Source organism: Mastacembelus armatus, chromosome 1 (assembly GCF_900324485.2).
Source record: "Mastacembelus armatus chromosome 1, fMasArm1.2, whole genome shotgun sequence".
Classification (NCBI taxonomy): Eukaryota; Metazoa; Chordata; class Actinopteri; order Synbranchiformes; family Mastacembelidae; genus Mastacembelus; species Mastacembelus armatus.
The window spans coordinates 1,690,385-1,716,768 of record NC_046633.1 but is presented as its reverse complement, the minus strand read 5'-3'; the positions used below and the strand labels follow the sequence as shown (position 1 = coordinate 1,716,768).

The window sequence follows — 26,384 nt, the reverse complement described above, 5'->3', positions numbered from 1 at the left end:
AGACAACAACAGGAGGTGGTGATTTCTTAAGTACAACAGATTGAAACAAGATCAGCATATCCTGTTGCATCGGACATACAAGGCTTAGCGACAAAGGTCTTTCTGTGCATGGTGGAATATGCATGTGTGTAGGGATGACGGAGCTGATGATGAGGAGGGTGAGGGTGGGCACTTACGTGAAGGCGAAGGCCACCAGAGCACCACTAACCACTATAAAGTCCAGAATGTTCCACAAGTCACGGAAGTAGGAGCCCTGGTGGAGAAACAAGCCCAGCACCACCATCTGGAAGATATGGAGCACTCTCAGTATAGTACAGTACAGTACAGTACACTTGGTTGTCTACAGGAAATACACAGTAAGTCAAACACATGCACAGTGCAAGTGCACTTACAATGCATGGACACAATGTTGAAAATCCACAAAAAAGCACACAAACACACGTTATTAACAGATAAAGAATCAAAAAACACAATCACATAAAACATACAGTGATACAATCACATAGAACAAAAGGATTAAAAATAGTCAGAATACACATTCACACACACTGTGATTCTTTGTTACCTTGATCAACATTTCAAACGTGAAGACGCCAGTGAAAACGTAGTCAAAATAACGCAGCACCTGCAGAACAACACTCACAGTGAGATATAATTATCATAGCAAAGAGATGAAACACAGAAAAAATACGAACAAAAGGATCAGGAGAGAAAGAAACACACGCCAATCAGAGCCTAATCCTAATACTAATCTAAAATCCTTTCAGTTTCTATTTCAAACTTCCATTTCACAACATCCGTCATTTCCCTTTTCATTGTTATTCAGCACATTTCTTTTGCTTTTTAGGTGGATGTAGATTAAACATTTACCTAAACAACATATAAACATGATAAACACATTTACTATGTTTACATTTAAATCTTATATATAGTGTTTGTCACACATACATGTAAATATTCATATATAATTCAGCTCTCAATGCTATTAAGATTTGTAATCTTATTTTAAAGATGCAGTATGTTACTCTTGTAGTATTTTTAACTGAATATCTCCATGTTACTAAATTCTTGACATTTTAGATGCAAACACACAATCACAGGCAAAATGACACACACACACAAATGTCTCACATTGTTCTGTGGCGAGTCAGGCCAGACAGGGTCCTCTGCAGCGAGGGCAATGCTGCTCATTGCGATGACAGACAGGATGCTGAATTCAAAATACTTCAGAGTCAGGATGTAGTGACAGCACTTCCGAAACCTGGTGTAAGCACAAAGACACACACACACACGCAAACACAACATCACACAAACCAGTGTAAACAATTCTGAGCCCAGAGGTAAAAAAAAAAAAGTTCTTATTAAATAAAATATCTGTCTGCTCATTTAGTGCAGTGCAATGTTTTACAACAGTGTTTGGTTTTCCAGAGACACAAACACTACTCACGGGTTGGTGGTGGACATGATGAAGCAGGAGCTGTAGGGAGGCATGGGTTTGGGGCTATCTTCATCTCCTCCCTCATCCTCCTCCTCCTTCTTCTCCTCACTCTTCTTCTGGTCTGTGTTGGCATTCTTGTTCACTGAGCAAAACAAATACAGAGAGCAAAGAGCAAGAGGAACAGAAGAAGGTCAGCTAAGATAATGAACACATGAAGCACATCCACCAGTTCTGCTTCAACGATGGACCTGAAGAGATAACACTTATATATTCTCATCTTTTGTTCGACTAGATGACCCAAACCAATCAACCAATCAATCCTGAAAATAAATGGACCACTGAACTGTGGAAGTGTTGCAGTAAAATGGGTTTAAGGTGTGAGATTTAGGTCCTTAATCTCTGACTAAAATCAGGTGAGTCTAGAAAATCTGGTCATTATTTGTGTATATCCAGTTTACAAATTCATGTCTAGTAATTTTTGACAAACCTTCAGTCCATATGCCCATTTACACCAGTCAGAAACTCACCTTGCAGGATGGCATTGGTGGAAGGGTAAGGGTAGACTGGGGGCATGTCTATAGTTGTGTACTCAGGTTTGGCAATGCTTGTAAGGATCAGGCTGTCCATGCTGTGGAGCAGGGTGTGGGTGTCAGCATTGCAACAGTTCAGCAGGTTATTGACATGGTCTGGGTGGTCAGGATGATCAGGTGGGAGGGCATATGGGTGCTCATGGACACTGGCCAGCTTGCTGTTATTGCGGAAGTTGTCCAGATCCTCGTTGTACTGCTGTATGGGTCGTGTGGTGGAGAGATTGGGACCGGCACTGTGGTGCTCCCTGACGGAGGAGGGGAGGTGGGAAAGGAGAAACCAAAGGCAGAACAAAAAGAACAAAGATAAAAATGAATGTGATGAAAAACACCACATTGCACCATATGCCATAAAAACATCTCCTGCACTTGGTCCCAACACATTCAAACACACTGTTAAAGCTTTAATTAGTGCCCAGATGTATATAGAGGATCTTACATTTTGGCTCATCTGCCACAAAGTAGGAAAATATGCTTTAAACATGTTTCATATATATTGCAAAGTCTGTGTAAACCTGGTCTTAGACAAACCAATATGTCAGGACATCTATGGTGTGTTTTTTAAACATTTTCAGTGCCATGGTTGTTGATATTCCTGGTCAGGACAATCCGCCTGTGGCCTGTTCTGCCTGGTCACCTTTGCCAGTCATGACTGACTGTGGTTCAGCTATTAGCCTGGCATGTGTTCGGCCATGTCATTGCAGGAATTTAAGTCATCAGCACCTACCAATTTGTGCTGAGCTACCAGGAAGCCACTGGTCATTATTTCACAAAGTTGGTGGCCAGAGTGTTGGGTGGCTTCCTGACGTCTTAGACAAGGACAAACTTAACTGGCTATTAAATGCTTGTCAGGTTGTAATTTGATTCTCAGACATGGAGAAAATAAACCCTTCCTTCACTCACTTCCTGTTGCGATGGCCTCTGCTCCTCTCCTGGTTGCAGTGACGATGCCGTCTTGTCTTTCGCCCCTCCCCTTCATCGCCTTTCTCGCCTTCTCCCTCCAGCCCTCTGGATCTGTGTCTTCTGCCCTCCTCACCCTCCCCGGTTGCCCTTCGGTGCTGTCTGGACCTCCTGTGCTCATTGTTCCCATCTCCCCCCTCGCTATTGTGGGGAGACACACTGCGAGCCTCCCTGCCTTCCCTGTTCCTGTGCCGATGGCCTCGATGGCTCCGGTGACTATGCCTCTCCTCCCCCTGATGGCCCTCCACACTCCCCCCAACATTGCCTAGAGATGTGCAGCTGAAGCCGTGCACCATGTGGGTTTCCAATGGCTGGCCTGTGTCTCCGCTGTCTGGCCCAATGGCTTTCTGACGGTGATGGTGGTGGTAGTGATAGTAGTGGCCTGCTCTGTGACAGTGATCGACGTCTTGGCGTCGATACTGCTGGTCCAGAGGCAGCTCTCCAGGTTGGGTCTTATTGGTGTTGTTGTTGCGGTTGTCCTGCGGGTTGACGACCAGCGGCCGATCCAAGTGGGTCTTCATATCCCCACGCCCCTTACGTGGGTAGGACACCTGCATTGGGGTAATAGGGTATTAGACAGTATGAGTGGGTGCTATTACAACCTTAGGAACTACCTGTCACAGAGGGTCATATTAGCATTTTCTCACTTATCACTAGAGGTATTGAGCCTCATCCATTGTAATGAGGTGGAAGCTGAAATCTGACACACTGATCATGTGGTGTCAGTGCAGGTAACATAAAAAGCAAATTAAAGGAAAGCAGCAATGAAGGAAAAACCTATTTCTTCATTGACATCCATGCAAGCTTGAAACCACTGGGTTATAGTTTCCAATGAGCAAATACTGACAAGATCCAGCACAAAACCCCCCCCCAAAACTTAATTGCATCATTGCATCTACATGTTTCTGTTGTTGTTTGGGTTGCAATAACACTTCAAGTCAAAGTTGGCACACTGGATGCAGACCATGCCAGCTTTAACTTAATTAAGGCAGTTTATAGCCAACTCGTTTCACCCAGAGCAAACTGAGTTTGCAGCACTTGCACAATCGCCCCACCTCATCCCCTCCCCTGAGCCACAGATATACACCGTTCGGCAAACAGTCCACCATTTTTGGCTTCACATGAACAATTTAAAATCGAAATTGTCATGAATATTTCAAAAATCCACGAAATGGTAAAACAGCACCAGCTGTGAATATACAGTTTGCCGAGCTATATCCAGTCGACTCCTGATCTTCTTCTTTATTCAGTATTTTTGTTTGAACATTACACTTTGTCCCACTTCAGTTTTGAGCCTGCTGCCTTGTTTGGGCACAGCTCTGGTTTTCTCTGCATGCCCCACTTTAATAATGCAAAGCTCCAAGCATGCAGCTTCAAGCCTTCCCATACAGCAGCAGCTAGCGCTATAATAACACACTTTGAATGGCTTAAAGGGACATTACACCCTGGAATCAAAACATCTGTGCAACATGACCCAAAATACACAGCAGTTAAAAAGCAGATCAGGCCCTTGTGCTAGTCCAGTGTTTTCACTGCATGTTACTTCTCCATCCTTACTAGCTGACACTTTCAAGTGAGTTTCTTCTTCTTCTTTCTCTGTTCCTACCCAGCACCACTCATAGATGTGACTGGGTGTGGTCCGAACTGTGCTCTGTGCTCGATGCTGCACGCAGCAGTGATGCCACAGTGAACTGACACACCCTGGAGCACAGCCTCTACATCACTGCAGCGAAGCGAGAAGTAAAACAATGAAGATTGCAGCTTATGTTAAATTACTCCTACAAACAAATATTTATGTTTCTCAATTACAGTCAAAGTGCTGGTATCATCGCAGGCAACATGCTCATGCTGTATTAACAGTCAGTTTAATAGAAAAGCTGATTTTCCTTTAACTTTGCATACAGCTCTCTGAGAACAACTGGCAAAAACATCAGGTCAGTTGTTTCCTAATATATTGGACCCTGGTTGTGACGTCATGGTGATATATGTTCATATGTTTTCAGGGCCTTGTGTTTAGCCTAATGTCTGCTGATAATGTCTTTAATCATTCAATCACTTCATTTTTATGTGAATATTGTTCAGTTGTTTTGATTTATTCAAAGATCAAAGAGCTAAAATGTCCCTTTAAGTGATTATAATAAGCAACTACAGCACTCTACACACTTCACAACAAATATTCACCATATATATATCAGGAGTAGACTGCATATATATGTGTATATCTGTGTCACATTTTTTGGGGGGGGGGGGTTCCTCACCTCCTCTCCCTCCCCTCCCACCTTCCAGTCATCCTGCTCTAGCTCGTTGTAGAGCGCCTCGCGGCTCGTCATCAGGTTCTGTCTGCGGATCTCGCTCGTTCTCTGCTCCCACACCGACTTGTTGCCCTTGGTGTGGTTCTTCTGTTGCTCCTTACTGTAGTAGGAGGTGGTGTTGATTGGAAGAAGAGTATTTGGGTATTTGATAGAGCAGGAGTGACAGGAGGAGGCAGAGATAGAGATTTATTGAGGACAAGAGAAGAGGGATATGGTGATGAATAAGAGGGTGATGGGAGGACGGGTGATGAACGAGGGCAAAACAGAAAAAGGGAAATGAAGGATTAGAGATTTTTATAATGAAACCTTAAGATTCCCAAGGGAAATTAGCAGCACAGAATGTGTAAATGAAGGAAGCCTTAACTGTGAGTAGATCTCAGTGGGTAGATCTTAAAGATCCAGGTGTCCCTCACTTGTAGCTTTTCCTTGGGCCTTAGTCCCTCCCATTAGTTTGGTTTGTGTTGCTAAACTAGAAGGCTTCACACTTTCACACTGTCCAGCTGTGGTACTGCACCAAAAAACCCCCTGTGGCCTCAGAAGCATTTTCTCCACAGACCACCATTATAAAAAAGAACCATAAAACAAGGAAACTATTTTGACTCAGATGCTGCAGCAGATTTCACTGGGGGTCCTGTCGGGGTCCCTCTATCCAAATCTTTTGTCTAATTTCATGGCATCAGCTCGAGGCAAAGTGTCCAGAACATTTTCATTCTTTCTCCTTTTAATTGAGAACATGCCGAACATACTGAAAACACATCCGAAACGTAAAACACCTTTGAAGTGCTGCATCTTGACTTTACTATGTTGTGTTCTGTGATTGAAAGGACGATTAGCAGATATTTTTCCAGACTATAAGATGTTATATAAATTCCATAAGTCACAGAAACGATCAACACCTTATTACAATAAATGACTGACAAGTTTGTATATAATTGGCAAGTGTCAAAACCACCAGCTTCTAATCTGCATGTACCTGTCAAAGGCTTGGACTGCCAAGCGACTGAAGAGTCCAATGGTTTTTTTCAGAGAATCGTTTGATGTGTCCTATTGTCAGCGTTTCTGCTGCCAAGAGCAGATTTTACAGTCGGACCGCCTCTCGCTTCTCGCAAAGCCCTGAATCTGTTCCTTTCACTCCCAGAACAATCACTTAATCATGTTTTAGAGGACGAGAAGAGGGAAGAGTGTGATGGTGTGTGTTTCTTTGTGTGAGTGTGTAAATCACATGTACATGAATGCTTGCCAATCATAAAATGTCAGAAGAGAGAAGCTGTGTTTTTCTAAAATCAAAGACTTTTGTCCAGAAGACTGTGTGTGTACCAGCGTGTTCACGTACATGTGTATTTCAGGGTGACTTTGTGTGCAAGCATTTGTTTTGCCAGGTGAGTGTGTGTGTGAGGGTGTGTGTGTGTGAGTGTGTGTGTCTACTCACGCAGCAATAGACAGGTTGGCTGCTGACAGTGGGCTGACTTCTGCCACCTCTTTAGCTTTCTGCAGTGCTGTCTTCTGATTGGCTGCCTCCTCTTGTTCCTCCTCATCCTGTTGGAGAACAAAACCATTTCAGTCACTTAGCTTATATTTCAGTCTACTAGTACATTACATAATACACAACCATGAAGAACAAAAAAAAAGTCTGTTTTGCATTTTTTAAATCAAATACTGCAACTTCATAATCAACTCTCATGTATTTTGCAGCATTTACAAAATAAAACAAAAAACAAAAAACAGGGCCCATTCATATCAAACCAAAAAGTCATTTCTTGTTACTAACTGGCCCAAATGATTCTTTCAGAAGGTGCAATATATATTTACTTTCTTTAATAAGGAAATGTATTTTTTCTGGTTTTGTCCTGTACCTTGGTGAGCTCCTGGGCGTTAGCCAGATTGTCAACAGCGATAGCCAAGAAGACATTAAGCAGAGTGTCTGTGGTGGCAGAAGTTAAGGAGAAATATTGATGCAAAGAGCCAGAGAGAATTTTGATGCTCTTTCAACAAGGAAGGAGGTTTGGAGAAGAAATGAATGAAAGATGAAGAAGCAAAGGAGAAAAAGAGAGTGGTTGTAGATGTGGGAAAGTCATAGGAAACACAGGAAATGATTCTTCAAGGATTTAAAAAATAATGAAGAGCCCGACCATCTCCATTGCTGTGTCTGTAGACTCATGCATATAAAAAAAATAACTGAGAAAACACTGAGTTTAAGCACAAGTAAGCATGTAGGCAAGATACAGTTGCCGAAGAGTGTTAGGACAATGAAGAAGATAGAGAAGACCATCCCTTTGTCGTTCACACCTCCCTGGGACTGAATTCCATCGTACATCACCATGTTCCAGTCCTCTCCTGTCAGGATCTGCAGAGAGGAGGAGAAACCATCACAGGATTAGTGACTTTAACTGATGTAACTGATGTGGTAAATATAGGGTTTCTTTTGAAAAGGAAAGTGACAAGAAATGCGTTCTTATTTATCTAGGAAACCAGAGAAAGCAGGCCGTACTAAACCCATGAAGAAAATATGACACACACATCCAAGTTTTAATATCTAAAATTTTGTGGTTAAACTGGTGGGCGCATGCAACAGTTGTATTGCACATGCATGTAAAAGATGTGGCATACACAATATGATTTAATACACAGAGAAACTAGACACACACAGCTGGTGTCTGAGTCACTCAGACACAACAATGCAACATAAATGGCTCTTAACAAAAGCTGTCTCCCCTGTCCAAGGACAGAGAACACAGAAACATGCAGAGTGCAGTCAGAACTGAACATCTGACAAACTGATGACAAGACAACAATGGACTTCATTAAATGCACCCCCAACAAGAGCTTCAGCTAATGTGAAAATGTGTGTGTGTGTGTGCTTACAGTCATTTTGGAAAATACAGCGACTCATTAGTATGTCATTTGGGAAAGGACAAATCTTTCAGCGATACAGTCGCTGCACGATGTTTTATTCACACAACGATTTGAAGAAAGTGACAAATTGATTTCTGCATAAAACATACTCCACTAAAACCAAACCAACCTTTAAACTAGTGTTTCAGTAAACAGGCATTTCAACACAGGGATGGTTCAGCATTTAGCACATTTCTGCTAAGTCTGTGGTCAGCAAAGAAGGTAAAGTCAGCACATAAATGACAAACGAATATCTGCTGTCATAACAAATCTTCATGTGGACCCATCACACGTTTGTTAGCGTGCCTCTCTCACCTGAAACACCGTCATGATGGCTGCTGCGAATGTGTCAAAGTTAGTAGGTGGTGTCCCGTTTTCAAAGTTGAACCTGAGAAGAAGCAAAGAAAAAAAGTGAAATTAGAGAAAGATGAGACAGACACCAAACGTCAATACTTGGAAATCAGCTTCTAAGTGCTGATACTGACTGTCCTCCAAACAACTGCATCCCCAGCAAGGCAAAGACCACGATGAAGAGGAAGAGGAGGAACAGCAGACTGACGATGGACTTCATGGAGTTTAGGAGAGAAACCACTAGGTTGCGAAGAGGAGCCCAGTATCTGAAGAGCAGGAGGAGGAAGAAGTTTGATGAGCGAAGGGCAAGAGGAGGAAAGATCATGACAGGCAAGAGGAGGATAGGAAAAATGGCTGTCCAAACCAAGATTTTCAAAATAAAACACCAATATCTCATTTCATATCAGAACCATAATTTCCATCTGTCATCATGACCCTCATAATACACCCTTGTGTGTCCATGGGTGAACTGATGGAAATGCATGCATATGTAAGTGTGTGTGTGTGTTTGAGACGCCATTTACTTGGTGACTTTGAAGATGCGGAGCAGTCGCAGAGCTCGTAACACGCTGATCCCAAAGGACGTGCCTGGTTTGATGGTAGCCCACACCACCTCGAAGATACTGCCCACGATTACCTGCATGCACGTGCACGTGCACGTACACACACACACACACACACACACACACACACACACACACACACACACACACACAGATATTTACTTCACTAATCCAAAACATCTGGTACATGTGTTCAGTTACCACCTGTCACTGTGTGTATTCTGATAGAGACACAGCTAGGTAAAGATTTCAAATTCTAAAAACAGAAAAATTACACAATTAAAATTTAATTTGATCTGTCACTGAACAGATCCACACTGTGCAGATGAGGTGTAGCTGTCAAGCAGTCAACTCATTTATTAACAGTGAGGTTTTCGTGTTTCTCTGAAAATGTGAAGTAGAAAGAAGCTGTCTTGGCCTTCTGAAAAAAAAAGGGGTTTTATTAGGGTTTTTATAAAATCTACATACAATGTAAAGTAGAATTGCTCTAACTAGAATCCAAGCCAAAAAAAACATCTTAATATAACTTCTTATTTAATATATGAAGTACTAAAACTAACTAAACCTCTTTCCTTTTTATCACAGATGAAAAATCGTCAATAAAAGTCAATAAAAACAAATCGAAAATTTGTAAGCAGGTGATATTAAGTAACATGCCAGTGTGTGTGTGTGTGTTTACTCACCACACAGTCGAAGCAGTTGAATGAGGAGTGAAAGTAGGGCTGGATGCCCAGACCGTACATCTTGATGAGCATCTCAGACATGAACAAACCGAGGAAGATGAACTCTGCATAGACTGGAGAGAACAAGGAGAAAGAGAAAGGAAGAAAAGGTGTTAGGGAGGATCATGGGAAATGAAGGCAAGGAGGATTGCAAAAGGGTGGGATTTGAGAAGAAGGGAGGGGTGGAGAATAAAGGGACAGGAACAGTGAGAGGAATAAATGTGGGGAGATGAATGTGAAGATAAAAGAATGTCAGGTCAAAGTGAAAGAGAGGTGGAGAAAAACAAAATCAGATAAAAAAAAATAAAGTGAGGGAGGAGGGGAGGGAAAACAAAGGAGAAGGAAGGCAAAAGAAAATGAGAGTTAAACGAGTGGAAGTCGGTAGTGGTCAGAGGCCAGCAGCGTATGACAGTCCATTGATGAATGAACTCCATCAGCAGCTACAGCTTCATATGCTAATGACACTGGACACCAGCCAGGGACAACGAGCCGACTATTGAGGTCTCAGTGGGTCTGTGTGTGTGTGTGTGTGTGTGTGTGTGTGTGTGTGTGTGTGTGTGTGTGTGTGTCTGGTCATGTCATCAGCAGCAAGTCTGCATCTAGAACTAACGTAAAGACTGAAATAACGCGGGCTTATGGAAACTCAGCAGGCAGAAGATGTAATGATAGGACAGAGTAGCTCCTCTCTCAGGCTTTCTGTGCTTATTAAGTAAACTATGCTCACACTGCATGTCACATACAGCAGGCATGATATTGATGTGTCTTTTACCGAGTACTTCAACGCATCACGTTAATCCTGCCACCAACAACTGTATAAGAAAAGGAAGCAGGACTAATGTAAAAGCAAGTGCAGTATGTTCCAGAAGTTGTCGAGGGACTAGATGCTGTTGGACTCATATTAAAATTGGAAATGCTTTGTTTTGCATATGTAGGAGGTGAAGTGTAAAAAGATGATTCAGGTTTGGGTGAGGTGTACATGAAGAGCAGTGGTGTTTGATTCTAAAAGTGAAGTATGACAAACGTGGTCTCAGATGTTGGTGTTGAATTTGATATGTCCTGCATTTAAAATCAAACCAGGGTGCGATGTCTTGCATTTGACACATGGTCGGTACCAAAGAAATATTAAGCAGAGAGCTAATAGACTATAAATCATAAAGAGTCTGACTGCTGCAGTTCGTCATCTGACTATAATACTGTATTTCAGCAAGGTGAGTGCTAGAAAACCTCCTACTGCACCAACACTTGGACTTAATAAACTAAAATAAACGATAAATATCTTCATCATGGATGTACACTACTCTGGGAAACCTGTATGTTGTTATCAAATTCACATGGAAATCAGTGATGGCAGGTGAACCTGACATGTAACATGCAGAGTTACATTTGGACTTCGATCATATGTGTTAAGATAAGAAAATAAAGTTAGTTTGATTTCTGTCTCACTTTCTAGAATAGTTTGGGAGCTGTCTTCATGATTTAAGTATTTATTTAAACTGCCATCCCAAGTTGACAAACTGCTTTATTATAGTATGAAAAATATTCATGTTGTTGCAACCCAGAATGAAAACTGGATCCAGGTTCCTTCAGTCAAGATGTAGCTAAAGTCCCAGAAGGTTCCTGATAAACGCTGCTGTTGTCGGTGTGTATGGTGCAGTGTGTATTACGTGTGTTTATATAGCTCACAGTCAGTCAGCACGTTAGTGTTGAGATGTTACTGTGTATTTTGAGGCGTGTCGTGTGCACAGTATATTGACTTACAGAGGAAATCGGAGAGGAGCTCAGGCTGGTCGTAGTGCACCACTGCCACACAGATGGTGTTGAGGCCGACCAGGCAGAGCACCGTCCAGTAAAAAGCCTGCGACTTCACTATCTTGCGGATGAAGAATCGCATCCGTCGCTCCTTCTTGCTGTAAGTGGAGCCGTCCTTTCCGCTCTTTATGCTGGAGCGGGCAAAACCTGGGGGGACGGAGAGGCAGACTGGAGTGTTTTTAAATGAAATAACTGGCACCAACAAAATGCAGCCTTCTAATGGACTTTAGATTTGATATATTCAGTTGTGACTAGATGAACCAAACCAACCAGGAATGAAAAGAACTGGTGTGTTGTGTTACAAAATAAACAAACCAAAAAGCTGTTTCCACTCAGCCCTCTGTTTTTCTCACCTACTGCATCACCCATGTTGTCCTCTCCTTCCTCAGGGTTCAGCAGCTCTGTCTTGTTATTTTTGGTTTTGATGGTTGGCCTTCGCCTCGAACCTGGCATTAGTGGGGGGAAAAAAAAAAAAAAAAGTTCCTGTGTTTATGTCTCTCTCGCTCAGACGCCGCCATTTCACCCTTCCCACAGTCTGTCACTTGCAGGTGTATTGTGCTAATCTCCACATTTATATATATATATATAACTGAGCATTTCTGAGGATACTTAGCATTGTTAGATAAACACATTGCTGTAACATGTACCAAACCAGCCCACAAACAATGTGTTATCAAACTATTAGACACACATCGTTGTATGACGACTCCTATACGGGATTTTTATACTGCACTTCTGGTTTGGTATTTGGGTGCAGTGTCAAAGTACAAACGTAGAAGAAAAGACATGCTTTAGTGTATATTTCAGATAAATCTAATGTCTTCTCAGGACAACAGCTGTCACTGTGAATTATTAGTCCATCTCTTGTTCTCTGCCTCATTTACACACAAACACAAAATAAAAGAAGATCAGCACCATCAAAGTTCCCTGTGGCGTCTTCTTCAGCCAGAATCACCTCCTCTGTATAAATGAAACAAAATAGGATGTTAACACATTGTGTCATAATTCATCTGGTTGTCTGCACTGAGTGTTTGACAGTCTGCTCTGACCTGCTTTGCAGATCCACTCCAGGTATCCATTGAGCTCTCTCTCAATCTGCTGCTGACGCCTCAGCTTGAGGAACTCGCTCCTGTTCTCCACTCGCTCTCTCTCTTTGGCAAATTCACTGTGGGCACATTTTTCATTTTTCCACTATTGGATTTTTCTTGTTATAGAAACCATAAATATGTCGCATAGGATTTTCAAAAAGTAAGAAGAGCAAATATAAACCATGTAGAAATGTTAGCAAGTGTCCACAGACAACACAGGAACCTACCCTGAGAGTACACCCAGCACCAGGTTGAGCATGAAGAAGGAGCCGATGATGATGAGGGGAATGTAGTACATCCAGTTCCAGGCACTGCCCTCCACATCGTTACTCTGCACGAGTAAGGCAGAGGAAAACACACAGACAAATATTATAACTCACCAATTGATGTATGAAACAATTTAGCTTTTCAAATTAAAAAAAACTTTCAAATTAAAGGTGTCTTACAAACAGAAAGTTTTTTTCACATTCACTGTTTTGCACCAAAACACAATATGAGGTGTAACGCACATGTTGAAGGCATTTCTGTCCTCATAAACATTTGCAAAGTTTAAAAAATATCTTGCATTGTTTACATCCATGTTTGCTCGATCACTACAAAAATCCACCAGTCTTGTGTGTGCATGACACAAAAGTGCGGTGTAGCACTAGTAGCAGTAAAAACAGAAACAACAACATGAAGACATGAGTCAAGTGCTGCGTTATGCACGGAGGTGTCTGGTGAGCACACTGACAGCAGCAAAACTGTCTGGAACTGTGTCTCTTCTTCCTTTCACTTAACAAATTCAGCTGACAATCAGAGAAAATCAGGTTAGTGGAGAAAATCGTGTTTCTGTGACCTGTGCAGGGCTTTAATGGAACTATCAGCTGATTATTATCTGGTCCTGGAGTGCTGTGTGCATGTCTTAGGGTTTATACTGCTTGGTACAGTGCAAGCAGCCTGTTCTCTATTAAACTTTCATTGGTTTCCTCCTGACTGCCTGTGTAAGTGTGGAAGTCAGCCTCCATCCATCAGAAAAGATGTTAAATATAGAGCAAGACGGACCAGAATAGAGAGAGGAAGAGGAGGAGGCAGAGAGAGAAGGAGAGCGATTCCGACAGCAGGAAAACGACCGATGAGAAGACAGACAAAGGAAGTTAAACTGAAAAAAGAGACGAGATGGAAAATAGCCTTTGGACGAATAGGGTGTTTTGAATCAAATCTCAAACTAGTTTATGCCTCATTTAGCTGAATGAAATTCAAGCCGCTCACCAACCCCCCACTCAACTCCTTTAATGTGCTAAAACACATAGACTACAAAACTAACGCACACCACAGAGAACAGAGAGAAGGTTGCAGGGAGGGATTTGAACTCTGATAATGTATTCAGCCGTGAGAGGTATGACAAGACTCTCTCTCTGCAAGGCTAGCATAACTAAGAACCAATTTTCAAGATATGTTTGACTTCTTTTAAAGTAGATAGCAACTGTGTATAAAGATGTACTCAGACTAAAAATAACACTACATAGGAAAAACTGCCTGCTCATTTATTTTAGTGAAGCCTGCACGCAGAGAGCCCGGGCTGAAAGTGCTGGGTCGTACAGAGAAAGCTGGCTCAGTTTTTCCAAAGACACAACATTATCTGGGAACCCACTACAACAGTCAGTCTAACACTGTACACTACATGCAATAAATCTGAGGGCATAAAAGGCTAAGACCTTCCTGAAGTGTGAAGTGAGGTTCTGTAGGATTTAAGCAAACTGCCACTCAAACACACGTCTGGGTAGCAGGTGAGAAAAATGAGGGACTGAAGACTGATAACCTTAACTTTATGTACATAAGGCAAAATTTGCCTCCAAGCTCCATGGTGATTTGTCAAAAACCTGACAAAACAAAAAAAAATGATGCAGCTGTGACCAGGAAAATTTGTCTTTACCCACTATAGGTGCACGTCAGTGAAGAAGTTCTGCTTGGCACAAAGTCACATAAATTACTAGAGACAGTCTAGCTACTCACTAAAAAACTCCCACAGCGACAAGTGTGACGGGTACGTCTTTCCCTTAGTGTAACTGTATTGTTCTACTTGTTCTAACTGTCAAGAGAGAGGAATAAATGTGGTACTGTGCCAAATGTCAGTTCTGAAATTCTTTCTCAGTGTTATAAACCACTGAGCAAAACTCAAGAATGTTTAGCTTCAAACTGACCTAGCTATCTGCCAAGAAAAGTATATTTCCTGACATTCCAGGTCAGGGTGATGTCTGAAACTCCTTAATGCTGTAAACTAAACTATGTGATATTCTATGTTCAAACCGAGGTTTGGTTCAGCTGGAAGGTTAACTTACATAGTACAGCATGTCTGTCCATCCCTCCATGGTGATGCACTGGAAGACGGTGAGCACGGCAAACAGGATGTTGTCGAACTGGGTGATGCCATAGTTGGGTCCAAGCCAGCCGCCCCTACACACCGTGCCATTAGGACACAACCTGGACGGCAACTGTGTGCCACACGGCAATTCATCCACAGTCTCTCCTGATCAGAGAATCAGAAATGTTAGCCTTCCTGCCTTCCTGCCTTCCTTCCATCCATCATCTATACCCCCTCAGTCCTAACCAGGGTCCCAGGGACCAGCTGGAGCCTATCCCAGCTCTCTCTGGGTGAAAGGCAGGGGTCCACCCTGGACAGGTCCCCAGTCCATCACAGGGCCACATAGAGACAAACAACCTCACACACTCACACTCACTCCTATGGGCAATTTAGAGTCACCAATCAACCTGACATACATGTTTTTGGACTGTGGGAGGAAACCAGAGTACCTGGAGGAAACCTTGACGGGTTGTGAACCTGGGCTCTTGATGCTGTGAGGCGACAGTACTAACCACTGTGCTGCCCACATTTGACTAATCAAACACAAATTCAACTCATGGCTTTAAAACGAATCGGTTCCAGAGCCCTGGTATTATCCAAGCAGGTTGTTTACACAGCTGACATCTTGACATACAGTAGCAGGAACAGCACATGCATTAATAATACTAACAATGGCTCTGTTGCCCAGTCACTAAACCCATTGTTGACCAATATTCTTTACAGACAGATGAGTAAGACATGACAGACTGTTACTTCCACAACAGGTTTGATTGATTCATGTCAATAATTACATCACAATGAGGCAAAGCCATCATTAATGTGTTGTGACAGCTCCAAGTTACTTTAAACAAAGGCATATTGCAATAGATAAGTCACTTACCTGTGAATTCATCATAGCAGGTGGTGTGGAACTTTCCCATGTAGAACTCCAGGCCAATGATGGCAAACATGAGGATGGCCACAAACAACAGCAGGCCAATCTGCAGCAGGGGAATCATAGCCTTCATAATGGACTTAAGCACCACCTGCAGGCCTGGAGGACACGGTGCAAAACAAAGGTTCACAGGACGATCTTTAAATAGATTCATTTAGTGCACTCCAGCATTAGATGATGGTTGGTAGCTGACAGCCAGTGTTGCTGTAGCCAAAGTGCACATTTGTCACCAGTTTTCAGCTTGTTGTAATTAAATGGGTTTGTCAAAATGGTTTCAAGGGGGCACTTTCTATATTAATTGTATTCAAAGATGAAAAAAAAGGTTAAATGTTGTATCTGGTAGTAGCGTATGTGTATGGAAGCAACTGTAGTTATTTATAATCAGCACTTACTGGGAATCCCAGACACCAGTTTGAGCGGTCGCAGCACTCTCACCGCTCGTAGTGTCCTCAGGTCAAGCTGAGACCCCACTGATGACAAAATACTGCAAGAGGCAGAGACAGAAAGGAAAAACATGGCGCCATCAGTTTGACAAGTAATACCTTAAAGGTATGTGCTCGTCACACCTTGTGTTGTTTGAGAGTAATATGTCCACACCAAAACCACTGGCCGTGGTTGAACCGTTTTTAGAGTCACACTCAAAAAGAAACAAGTTACACAGAAATAAAAACATGATAATAATAATGAAGGGAATTAAAACACACTGCATATGTCAGAATCCAATCAGCTATAGATTCATGGCAATTAAAGAAAATCAATCTGCTGATGGCGACCAGGTGATGTGGTCAACAAGCCAGAAAGGGGATCTTAGCGGAGATTGTTTTGTTAAATTCCTAAATAATGTGAACATCTACAGGATTTATATTTGTTCCTTAATTGAAAAACTGAAATGTGGTTACGGTAACCAGGTTTAAAATGAACTATTACAGCAGGAATGATTTAGTTACTAATAACTGACTCTCGCCACTACAGCTACAGGCACGACTGAGCTTTAGGGACACACCTCAGGATGTGATGGCTCTGTGTTTGTCTATAGTGTGTGTGTGTGTGCAGACTTTACGCCTGCTGGTGTAAAGTCTGCAGGCGACAGGTTGGAAAATTCCATGTTCTGTCTCATGTGTGGGCGGACGGCAGGGTCTGTCCAGCAGAAAGGGGAGGGCGAGTGTGGGGGCGTAGAGAGGGAATGCTCTGAGGAGTAGATGAGAGAGGAGGGTTGGGGGTGGAGAGGGGAGGAGAACAGGATGCCGACTCCGACCATTCGTCAGGGAGCTTTAGAAAATAAAAAACGCTGATGATAATACATAACACTACATATTTCAGTAATTCAGATACAAAGGAATTATATAATTGTGACTTCAACTGGATGCAGAGATAAGTTTATAAGATAAGAGAGACGCAGACGGAAGTTTATGTGATATGGATGCATTTGTATTTGTTTGGCCTTGATGTGCAGAAAAGATTAATAAGGGTTTGGTTACTAGTGACAGAACAAGCTTCTCTATTACAGCTTCACTTCATTGACTCTTGATGTGATTTATATAAGTTTGATATTATGAACTTTCATGTGTTCAATTAATTTATGCACTAAAATATATTTACCCCAACAAAGGACGGTGTATTGTGAAAGTGTTTTTAGACGCATAAACCTTCCAGTACGGTGTGTGTGCATAGACACAGACCAAGGACAGACGGCCAGGAGCCAGTCACCAAATCTGCAACAAACGAGCTGTGATTTGTGAAATGAGATGATTTCCTCTCACTGATCTTGGCATGTTTCACTAATGAGAATGAACTCCCTGCCACCGGCCCATGATGATCATGTGAGCCCCCCCCCCCCGTAGTCATCTGTGTGCTTGTGGGTATTTGTGTGAGCAGTGCTAAAGCACTTTTGTGTAACCATGAAGATACAAGGCGAATTTGGGCTATGGCTTCTATTAGGTTTGTGCTTGCAATCTGCATACATTTAGTGCTTGATTTCTCAAGGCAGCAGACTGCAAGAGCTCATAGGACCTCAGTCGATACAGCACAATGGGTGTCTTAGATGCCAGGAAAACTTCACTTCTAGGATTCTTCCCAGAATGCCTTTTGTGCCAAAAGACTTGGAGAAGCTGTCTCTTATTAAATCAAATATTCCTGAGAGAGCCATATGAACAGTGGATTTGAACCTTTAAAAGTAAGGGGACATGAAGAAATGTCATCTGACCACTTCAAACTCTAAAAACAGCTAAAGGAAGGAGGACAAAAAATGGAAGAAGGGTGAGAGGCATGAAAGCAAATATGAACTGAGTTGAAGTTTGAAATTTAGTATCTCTGCCTCCCTTCTTCTGTCTTCCTGTTCTCTCCCGTCCCTGCTCTATCCTAGATTGTTGCTAATTCCAGTAAGAGGACATTTATTAAGAGACACTGTACCAGCAGCCAAGCCGCTCATTTCTTCAGTGGCTTTTTAAAGGCCAGGCTGCAGACCTGAAAACACTGGACCTCAGCAAAATAAGCAAAACATTTTCTTTTTCTGAGGACCAGAAAGGCTCTAACAGTGAACACAAACAGATGAGAGGGTCTCTGTTTACCTGAGTGTGCTCTCTGAATCTGCATGTGAGATACTGTAGTTTAACTTCTTTTCATATGTAATCTGAATCTTGCTGCTCTTTGCATTATATTTATGACTTGATTTGAAACATGGTTTATGATTTTTGTTTTGTCGTACCCTGTTTGTGCATGGATGAGAAGGTTTGATATCCTGACTCTAATTTCAGACCTTTCCTGCCTTTATGGTTTTATCTGTCATCCATTCTCTACCAGCTTTCGCTCTCTGTTTATTTTTGTCTCAATTCACTGCTTCTTTTTTCCCCGTATAGCTCATCTGAGGGCGCACGCAAAGCTTCAATATTCATCCGTGCGAGACAGCAACTATTCGCTTCTGCCAGACAACCCTAACCTGCAGGATGCAGTCACCCCTGGCAACAGCTTAACTGGCCCACAGTGCACTGAGGTGGCCAGTAGAGGGAGTAGCTACTGTGCTGCCAGTTTGGATGGGGATAGAGGCAGGGATGGAGGGGGTGGTGTGTTAGTAGAGATGGAAACAGTGAAAGAAGAACAAGAATGTGAAAGAGGAAGAGGTAAGGAAGAAGTGAGGAGAATGGCAGGGGAGGAAAGGATGGTTAGTGAAAAAGAACGAGGCTGAGAAAATTATTTATTATCACTTTTGTTTGAGCACCATCGTTTTTTCATTGCATTTTCTAATGCACAAAAAAAATTATCAGGCTCTATTGATATAGTGGTAACTCAAGGGAAGAAAATTAATATTGTTACATGCAATAAATATATTGGTGGAGCTGGATAAATGTGTCTCTCCTAAACAAGGCCTTGAAAACCCCATAAAGAAGCTTAGACTGAAGTTAGGATCTTATGGTGGAGGCATGTTTAGCTTTAGAAGTAAAGAGAAGACTGGTTGCTGTCATTTTCTTTACTTGACTATAGTTACTTGTTATGTACGAATGCACCAGGACAATATTTTCACAAGTTGGACTCACACAGTTTCTCACAGTGAATAAAGATTTGTTACTGTGTTCTGCAGGTTCTTTCTATGGGCTGTTGGAGTCTCTGGTGTATTTCTATTTGATGAGGTTCTGCATACCTTTGCATAAGTATTTGTTGGTGCTCAGTATCCAGTCATGATCTAAAACAGGTGTCTGCTGTGAAAGACAGCTGTCATGTTTTCTGCAGGGAGAAATTAAAGTAATGATTCATCATTGGCAGAAATCAAGACTGTTTGTTATAGTCCACTCTGCCTTTAGCTTATTGGACTCAAATACAAACTGGGAAGGGAGAGATGCTGCATCCCTGGAGAGACAGGGACTGAGAAAAAGAGTGAGCAGATTGAAAGGGAGTGATAGCCCTGCATGTCAAAAGTGTGTGATTCAACTGCTGAGAAAGAGAGAGAGACAGAGAGGGAAAACCCCAGGGAGGGAGAGAGAGAGAGCGAGAGAGAGACACCTGAGAGGAGAAGGTGTTTGGAGAGTGATGACAGAAGCTCTCACTGCTGAGAAACACCTAACAATCAACCTGTACAGTGCACGCACACACACACACACACACACACACGCACACGCACACGCACACACACACACACACACACACACACACACACACACACACTTAAACTGTAATATATAAGTGCGTTCACTTTTCTGTATTGGCTCCTCTTTCTTCAAGTTGGAATTGAAGGGTTTCCCATCACAAGCTAAATGGTGCTTCCTCATTAAGGCCATTATTATGAAAAGTTGCATGAATATCAACATGGAGCACTATGATAATATCTAATTATTTAGGTTAGCTGTTGTTCAGTTTAACAGATCATAATGCATAACACTTATAACAACAGTTATAATTGATACACAAACCCTATTCTAATCTTTTTCTAATATTTATTTATTCATAACTTTTTATTACTTGTTATTAAGGTATACTCACTGATTTGGTTTTATACAGTATTTCCCTCAAATTTAAAAATTTCTTTCCACTGCAACGATGATATTCAGGAAGTCACTTGTAAACTGCATTTCACTTCAAAATGCCGACAGATGATCCAAGAAACTGGATGACCAGACCTGAGACCTAAAATACTGACGTTTGGCACATCCGATGATTGATGTCCTTAAATATAAAGTCGGAGTTCACTCACCATCTTTATTTTGCTTGGTCTCTCCCCATTTGTGGCATTGCCATGACAACCGGCGAATCCGCTCTTTACCGAGTCTCCACGGTTACCGACCTGCTCTCATTCATAAGCGTTGCTAGGGCAACGCAGCTCCGGCTCATTGATGGAATCTCAGCATTGCTGCAGCAAGGAGGATGGGAAGTGGGTCTCCTAGCAATTGATTTTCTACCCCTTTCAAGCCCCAGCATCCCCCGCCCACATACCCCCGCCCCTACACAAACACACTATCTTTACCTACTTCCTCACACCCTGTTCTAACAGCAGCTCCTGCTGCAAGCACACAGTACACACAACTTTCCATGCATACTGACCAAGAAAATACAAGTGCATCCTTTTAGCCCATAAAAATATACACCTCAAATATATAGTCATGTGATCACTCCGCACACATACACAAAGTACAGTACAGTCTCATGACAATGACAAATACAGCTCAGCCCAGGTACTATGAATGACCCACTTTCTGTGCTGTCAGTGGTGTGCTGAAAGCTGAACCTATTGTGTTTTTATACATGTGTACATGGTTAAGTGGTTATTTATTTGTAAACAACTAAGCCACTAATTTAGAGCTGCTGTTTCATAGGAAGTGAGTAGTTTGCATTGATGAAATCAGGCTCATTGTGAACAATGTGCACAGAGTATATTGTCCAAAATGCACTCACAATGAAATTGATATCACATATTGTATAATGTCATAGGCCCATACATAAGCTCACATGTCAGAGACCATGTGTGCATTTATGAGTGAGCTGAGTGTAATGGACACTATCGCTGTTGGGCAAAAAATAGTACAAACACACACTCACAACGTGCAAGAGACTGGTACCAGTTCCAGCCACTCACTTGTGCATAAGCTGTGTGTGATGTATGTGTGTGTGTGCATGCGCACGTGCTTCATGTGTATATAGTGTAGAAAGAGTGTGGGAGTGCCATGTGTCATCACAGTGTGAGCTCCTGTCCCCTTAGTGTCTCCCACTGAGGCCTCATCCCTTTATCTCTCTCTCTCTCTCTCTCTCTCTCTCACATGTACACACACACACACACACACACACCTAAAAACACACGTGATGGACAATGTTCCAATGTGTCATAGTGCACAGTTCATCTGAACAATATGTTCAAATGCAGTGTAAGAAACAAACAATTGGCATCGTGGTTTTCATCCTCGCTGTAGGTATTTAGTCTGCAACACAAGCATCTGTTGAACTGAAAACACGTAAATAGTAAGTTTCCTTATTTGCTATGAAAATATGTTTTACTCTGACAGCTTCTCATTCATTTTTCTGTACCTGCTGAAGCTTCGTTGGGGTCAGGAGCTGCTGGAACCTCTCCCAACATATACAGAGCAGAGAAACACAGGAGGAGCATAGATTGAGGGACCCCTGGGCAAAACCATATGGAAGACCATGTTTTTCTCTCAGATTCCAGAGGTAAGGACAGGTGGAGTAAACTCGATTCGTAAGAACTTAAGCAGATCCACGATTTGACAAAATCCCAAGTAGTCCAAATAAGATTACAGTACCTTTGTTACAGCTGCTCTTTTTTCTTTGGATTATTCTGAGTGACAGCTACTTAGAAAAGTAATGACTTTCCAATAGAGTGAAGGTTAAATCAAAATGAATATATTAGAAATGGCTGTGATAATCTTCCTTTGCAGTATTGTGCACACATCCTACAGTCAGATTAAAGCAAAGCATGTTATGGATTGATAATGTCTTAGAAGTGATTTAACAATCAAATAAACAATGTAAATTATGCCTGACTGGAGATTACAACAGTTGCAGTTCAACCCTCTAAGCCCCACCCTGGCTGATTCTCTCTCTCTTTCCTAATAGATACGGGACATTAAGCACAACATTATAACTGTTATGGAGCAGCTCACCCCAACCACCACCACCACCAAGGTAGTATGCCCCAGTGACTTTCTCTTACTGGGACGGCTTGGAGCCGAGGGGCTGTCGGCCAAAGAACTGGGGAAGGGTTGGAGGTGAGGGAGGGTTTTGGGAATCTTTTCCACCAGCTGACATACCTCATTCAAGCTTCCAAGACAGTTTTCTTTTCTCTTTCCATCCAAACATCTCTTATCCCTCATTTCATCCATCTCTTTTTTTTTTCCAGTTCACTTTCCATCTCCTGGATGGTCACTGAAGCTTTCATTGGCAGAGGCAGAGTGGTAGCACTCTCTTTCTGACCACAGTCTCCATCCTCATCCCTTCTTCCTCTCCCTTTCCCTCGCTTCATTTTCTCACTCTTGCATTATTGCAGATCTCAGCAGAGTGCTAACGCTCAGCTGATGGACTCTCTCTACCTCCACCATGAGCCGAAGTTCCTTATTTCTTCCTTGTTTCATCCTTTACTCATCTAATTTCACGTCATGTATGATCAAGTGCTGGGGGGGAAGAGGAGAAATGAAGGTGGCTGATAACAAATGACAGTGTGCTGTGTTTCTATCTCCCTCTCTTGTCCACCCGCCGGTCCTTTCATCACATATATGTTTTATTAACATTTATTAACCTTGGTAAAGCCTGGACAGTTTGTATGCCCTGCTGGCCACTGGAGACTTTGAAGCTTAAGTCTTTTGCAGAAATTCACCTTGATGGCTGGTTTTAATGTAGAAAAGTGAAAATCATCAAACTTTAAACTGTGGTGAGATCAGTGACTATTATTTTTCACTGAAATTGTTATTGAAGCCATGAACTCTTTTTGTGCTTCTAGCCAGTGCTGATGTTCAAACCCGTAACCTTTGATAAACTTCTTTTCTGATTGATCTGTCATTGCTATTCCATCCCTCTGTGTGTCCCTCTGTCCTTTAATAATATCAACACAGCTCTGTTTCCTCCTCCTGTTTACCCACGTCACTCTTTCCTGTCTCTATAATCTTCCTCCTGTTTTTCCATTCACCTCACCTTCCTCATTACGTCTCTCGTTCACTCACTGTCTGCCGGGCCAGCTGATTGGCCCACCTGTCCCCAAGTCTCCTGCCGGCATGACTCCTGGACCTCACAAGGGTACGGCGTCTGGACTCTGCACTCTTGTTTGTGCATGTCTTTCCTCTCAGTGCGTTGGCATGCATGCTAAATATGTCCATGTGTAGTACTGCATGTGGGTTTCTGTTTGATTGAGGCTTTACAGTTGTTGTTTGCTGTTAATGCCCTGACGTCCGTACTTGTGACCTGCACCTAAACGTTGGTCATTTTAGTATTTAATTTAGTTACATTTAGACATTTTAGTCTGCCTTTCTAAAAATCATATTGTTCTAAGCATCTTGTAGTTACAGCTGTCACCATCATGGTAACAGATGTTATTCTTGTCTATTGCAAATGTTTGTTCATAACCACAGACCCCCTGCTCTCCAGAGCCCAGAGAGATTCAGAAGGTGGATCACTCACATTTTGACTGAAATACTAAGTGCTCGACAAGTGAAACTTGTCAGATGACATTAATACAATGAAGAGGACTGAGATGGTTGATTGCCAGCATTAGCCCTGGAACTCCCTCAATCCATTTAAGCACAAAAGATTTAACTGCAAGTAACAATCCATTAATATCCAGATGTGACTGTCTCATAAATGTTAGCATAGTGGCTGCGTTCTCCTAGTTTGTCTCCGCTGTGTCCTCTTGTCTAATTCTTATTGCACTGCGGATCAATTTGGCCCCAAAACAACGACAACAACATCTGAACAAAAGGTATTTTGGGAAGTGGAAAGACTTTATGTAGATCAGGCCCTACAGTTTGTGATTCCACAGATGCTGCAGGTCACTGAATAAAACTTTTGATTAAGATAATAATTGCTCCATTTGTCCATTTCTGTGGACAGAAAATTTTATCAGTTGTTAAAGTTGTCAAAGATTATTTTTAATTTAGTTTTAGTCTCATTTTTGTCGTACAAATAGACCGTCAAATAATATTTTTCAAGCAATCACTGTGATTACATTCTGAATGAATCAAATTATTACAGTCACTGTGTTAGGGGTTTGTTTGGGACACATCCCCACTGAATTATCATCCGACTCAGCATCTCTGTGTAGGTTTATCTGCCTCTTTTAGATCATTGTTTTGGTTTTTATGTTCGGTTCGATCTCAGTGCTCTCATCAACTGTGTTTCCAGCTGCAGCTGTTTAAACTGTAAAGCTATGATAACCCCATTATACACTATGTCTGCAGAGCAAAACAGCAGACACATAAAATTAGCAAGAAGCTGGTGAAGACAATCAAACATCTAGGCTCTAAATAACCAGATAGTTTTCTCATACATTTTATGAATATTGGACTCATACACATCAGATGGACACAAAGCACAACTTACTTGATATCAGTGGTGGTTAACCTGATACCCTGACACTACACTCTGAGATAAGCCTGTGGTGAGATGACCACTTCTCTACTGGAAACAGACAAGAACATTTTTCTGGACATCATAATCAGCTGTTTAGTATTTCCAGTATGGCTGCCACCTAAAAACTCTCTGACACTCTGAAGGAGAAAACTTTATTACAGTTTCTCTTTTCCTTGCCAGTGAGATCAGAGGTCAGATTCAGGTGGAGAGCTGCAACACAGAGATGAAGTGTCTTGCTAAAGGACACTTCAGCACAACTGATGCTTGAAAACACTGTGGGTGCGATTACGAACCTGCCTAGCTTTACTGCCCTCCTGCCCTCACGCTGTGTTTCTGTAGGTGTGTGTTTGTGTCTGTGAATCTTTTTCTGTTCACAAGGATGTGTGGGTGTGTGCACAGCGGCACACACTGAAGCAAGTTTTAACAGAGTGATTTGTGTAAAGGGATATTCAGACAGTCCAAAGTTTTCTCTTCAGACTCTTTAACAGACTTAATACAGCGACACACACACCTACACACACACACACCTCAGCAACCTAACCTCCTTAGGATAACCCAGAAACTATTATTCAACATTTAACAGACTGCAAACTGTTACACAAGTTAAAAACACATTCACACGAAGCTACTAACGAGCTAAGTAAGACTTAATTTCCCAAAGTTTAGACATGAAATAAATAAATGAGTGTGAGTGTTTTATTTGCTAGGTTTCTGTCAACCATATAATGTATAATATGTTTAAGGTGGTGCCAAACAGTTAAACCACCTTTCTAAATAAATGCCCAAGCAATAATCACTAATAATAACAGCAGCAAACCTGTGCTGTTCCCCATGTTTCTAACTTAAACACCTTTCACACAAGTCCTTCAAACAATCAACATAATATTGTGTGTGTGTGTATATATATATATATATATATCTATCTATCTATATATAGATAGATATATATATATATCTATATATAGAAGCTGTATGCCAGGACTGAGCGAGACATCGACTCTGATCCACACCACCAGGATATACAGCAACGACATTGGAATGTCACTTGGACTGGACAAGTGTGGTCGAATGATAACAAAGAGAGGGAAGGTTGTCAGGACTGAAGGAGTTGAACTCCCAGAAGGCAGCATAGCGGATGTTGAGGGGAGCTACAAGTACCTTGGAATCCCACAGGCAAATGGGAACCAAGAAGAAGCCGCAAGGAAAGCAGCCTCAGCCAAATACCTACAGAGAGTAAGGCAAGTCCTAAGAAGTCAGCTAAATGGGAAGAACAAGGTCCAAGCCATCAACACCTACGCCCTGCCGGTCATCAGATACCCAGCTGGCATAA

At 42.1% G+C, this 26,384-nt stretch overlaps 1 protein-coding gene across 1 annotated transcript in view; it reads right to left on the bottom strand.

Moving 5' to 3' along the window:
• Nucleotides 1-26,384, bottom strand: part of cacna1ab (calcium channel, voltage-dependent, P/Q type, alpha 1A subunit, b) — a 99,401-nt gene that overhangs the window by 40,853 nt on the left and 32,164 nt on the right. Inside the window, exons 4-25 of the mRNA XM_026302958.1 lie at nucleotides 16,393-16,484; nucleotides 15,947-16,099; nucleotides 15,044-15,231; nucleotides 12,950-13,053; nucleotides 12,684-12,799; nucleotides 12,550-12,594; nucleotides 11,988-12,080; nucleotides 11,584-11,781; nucleotides 9,787-9,899; nucleotides 9,065-9,177; nucleotides 8,675-8,806; nucleotides 8,505-8,577; nucleotides 7,521-7,641; nucleotides 7,151-7,218; nucleotides 6,727-6,833; nucleotides 5,244-5,397; nucleotides 2,929-3,536; nucleotides 1,966-2,273; nucleotides 1,448-1,580; nucleotides 1,132-1,261; nucleotides 566-625; nucleotides 177-283 (exon numbers count right to left, since the gene is read on the bottom strand). Coding sequence (XP_026158743.1) covers nucleotides 177-283; nucleotides 566-625; nucleotides 1,132-1,261; nucleotides 1,448-1,580; nucleotides 1,966-2,273; nucleotides 2,929-3,536; nucleotides 5,244-5,397; nucleotides 6,727-6,833; nucleotides 7,151-7,218; nucleotides 7,521-7,641; nucleotides 8,505-8,577; nucleotides 8,675-8,806; nucleotides 9,065-9,177; nucleotides 9,787-9,899; nucleotides 11,584-11,781; nucleotides 11,988-12,080; nucleotides 12,550-12,594; nucleotides 12,684-12,799; nucleotides 12,950-13,053; nucleotides 15,044-15,231; nucleotides 15,947-16,099; nucleotides 16,393-16,484 — 3,216 coding nt within the window. The remainder of the gene's footprint in view (nucleotides 1-176; nucleotides 284-565; nucleotides 626-1,131; nucleotides 1,262-1,447; nucleotides 1,581-1,965; nucleotides 2,274-2,928; nucleotides 3,537-5,243; nucleotides 5,398-6,726; nucleotides 6,834-7,150; nucleotides 7,219-7,520; nucleotides 7,642-8,504; nucleotides 8,578-8,674; nucleotides 8,807-9,064; nucleotides 9,178-9,786; nucleotides 9,900-11,583; nucleotides 11,782-11,987; nucleotides 12,081-12,549; nucleotides 12,595-12,683; nucleotides 12,800-12,949; nucleotides 13,054-15,043; nucleotides 15,232-15,946; nucleotides 16,100-16,392; nucleotides 16,485-26,384) is intronic.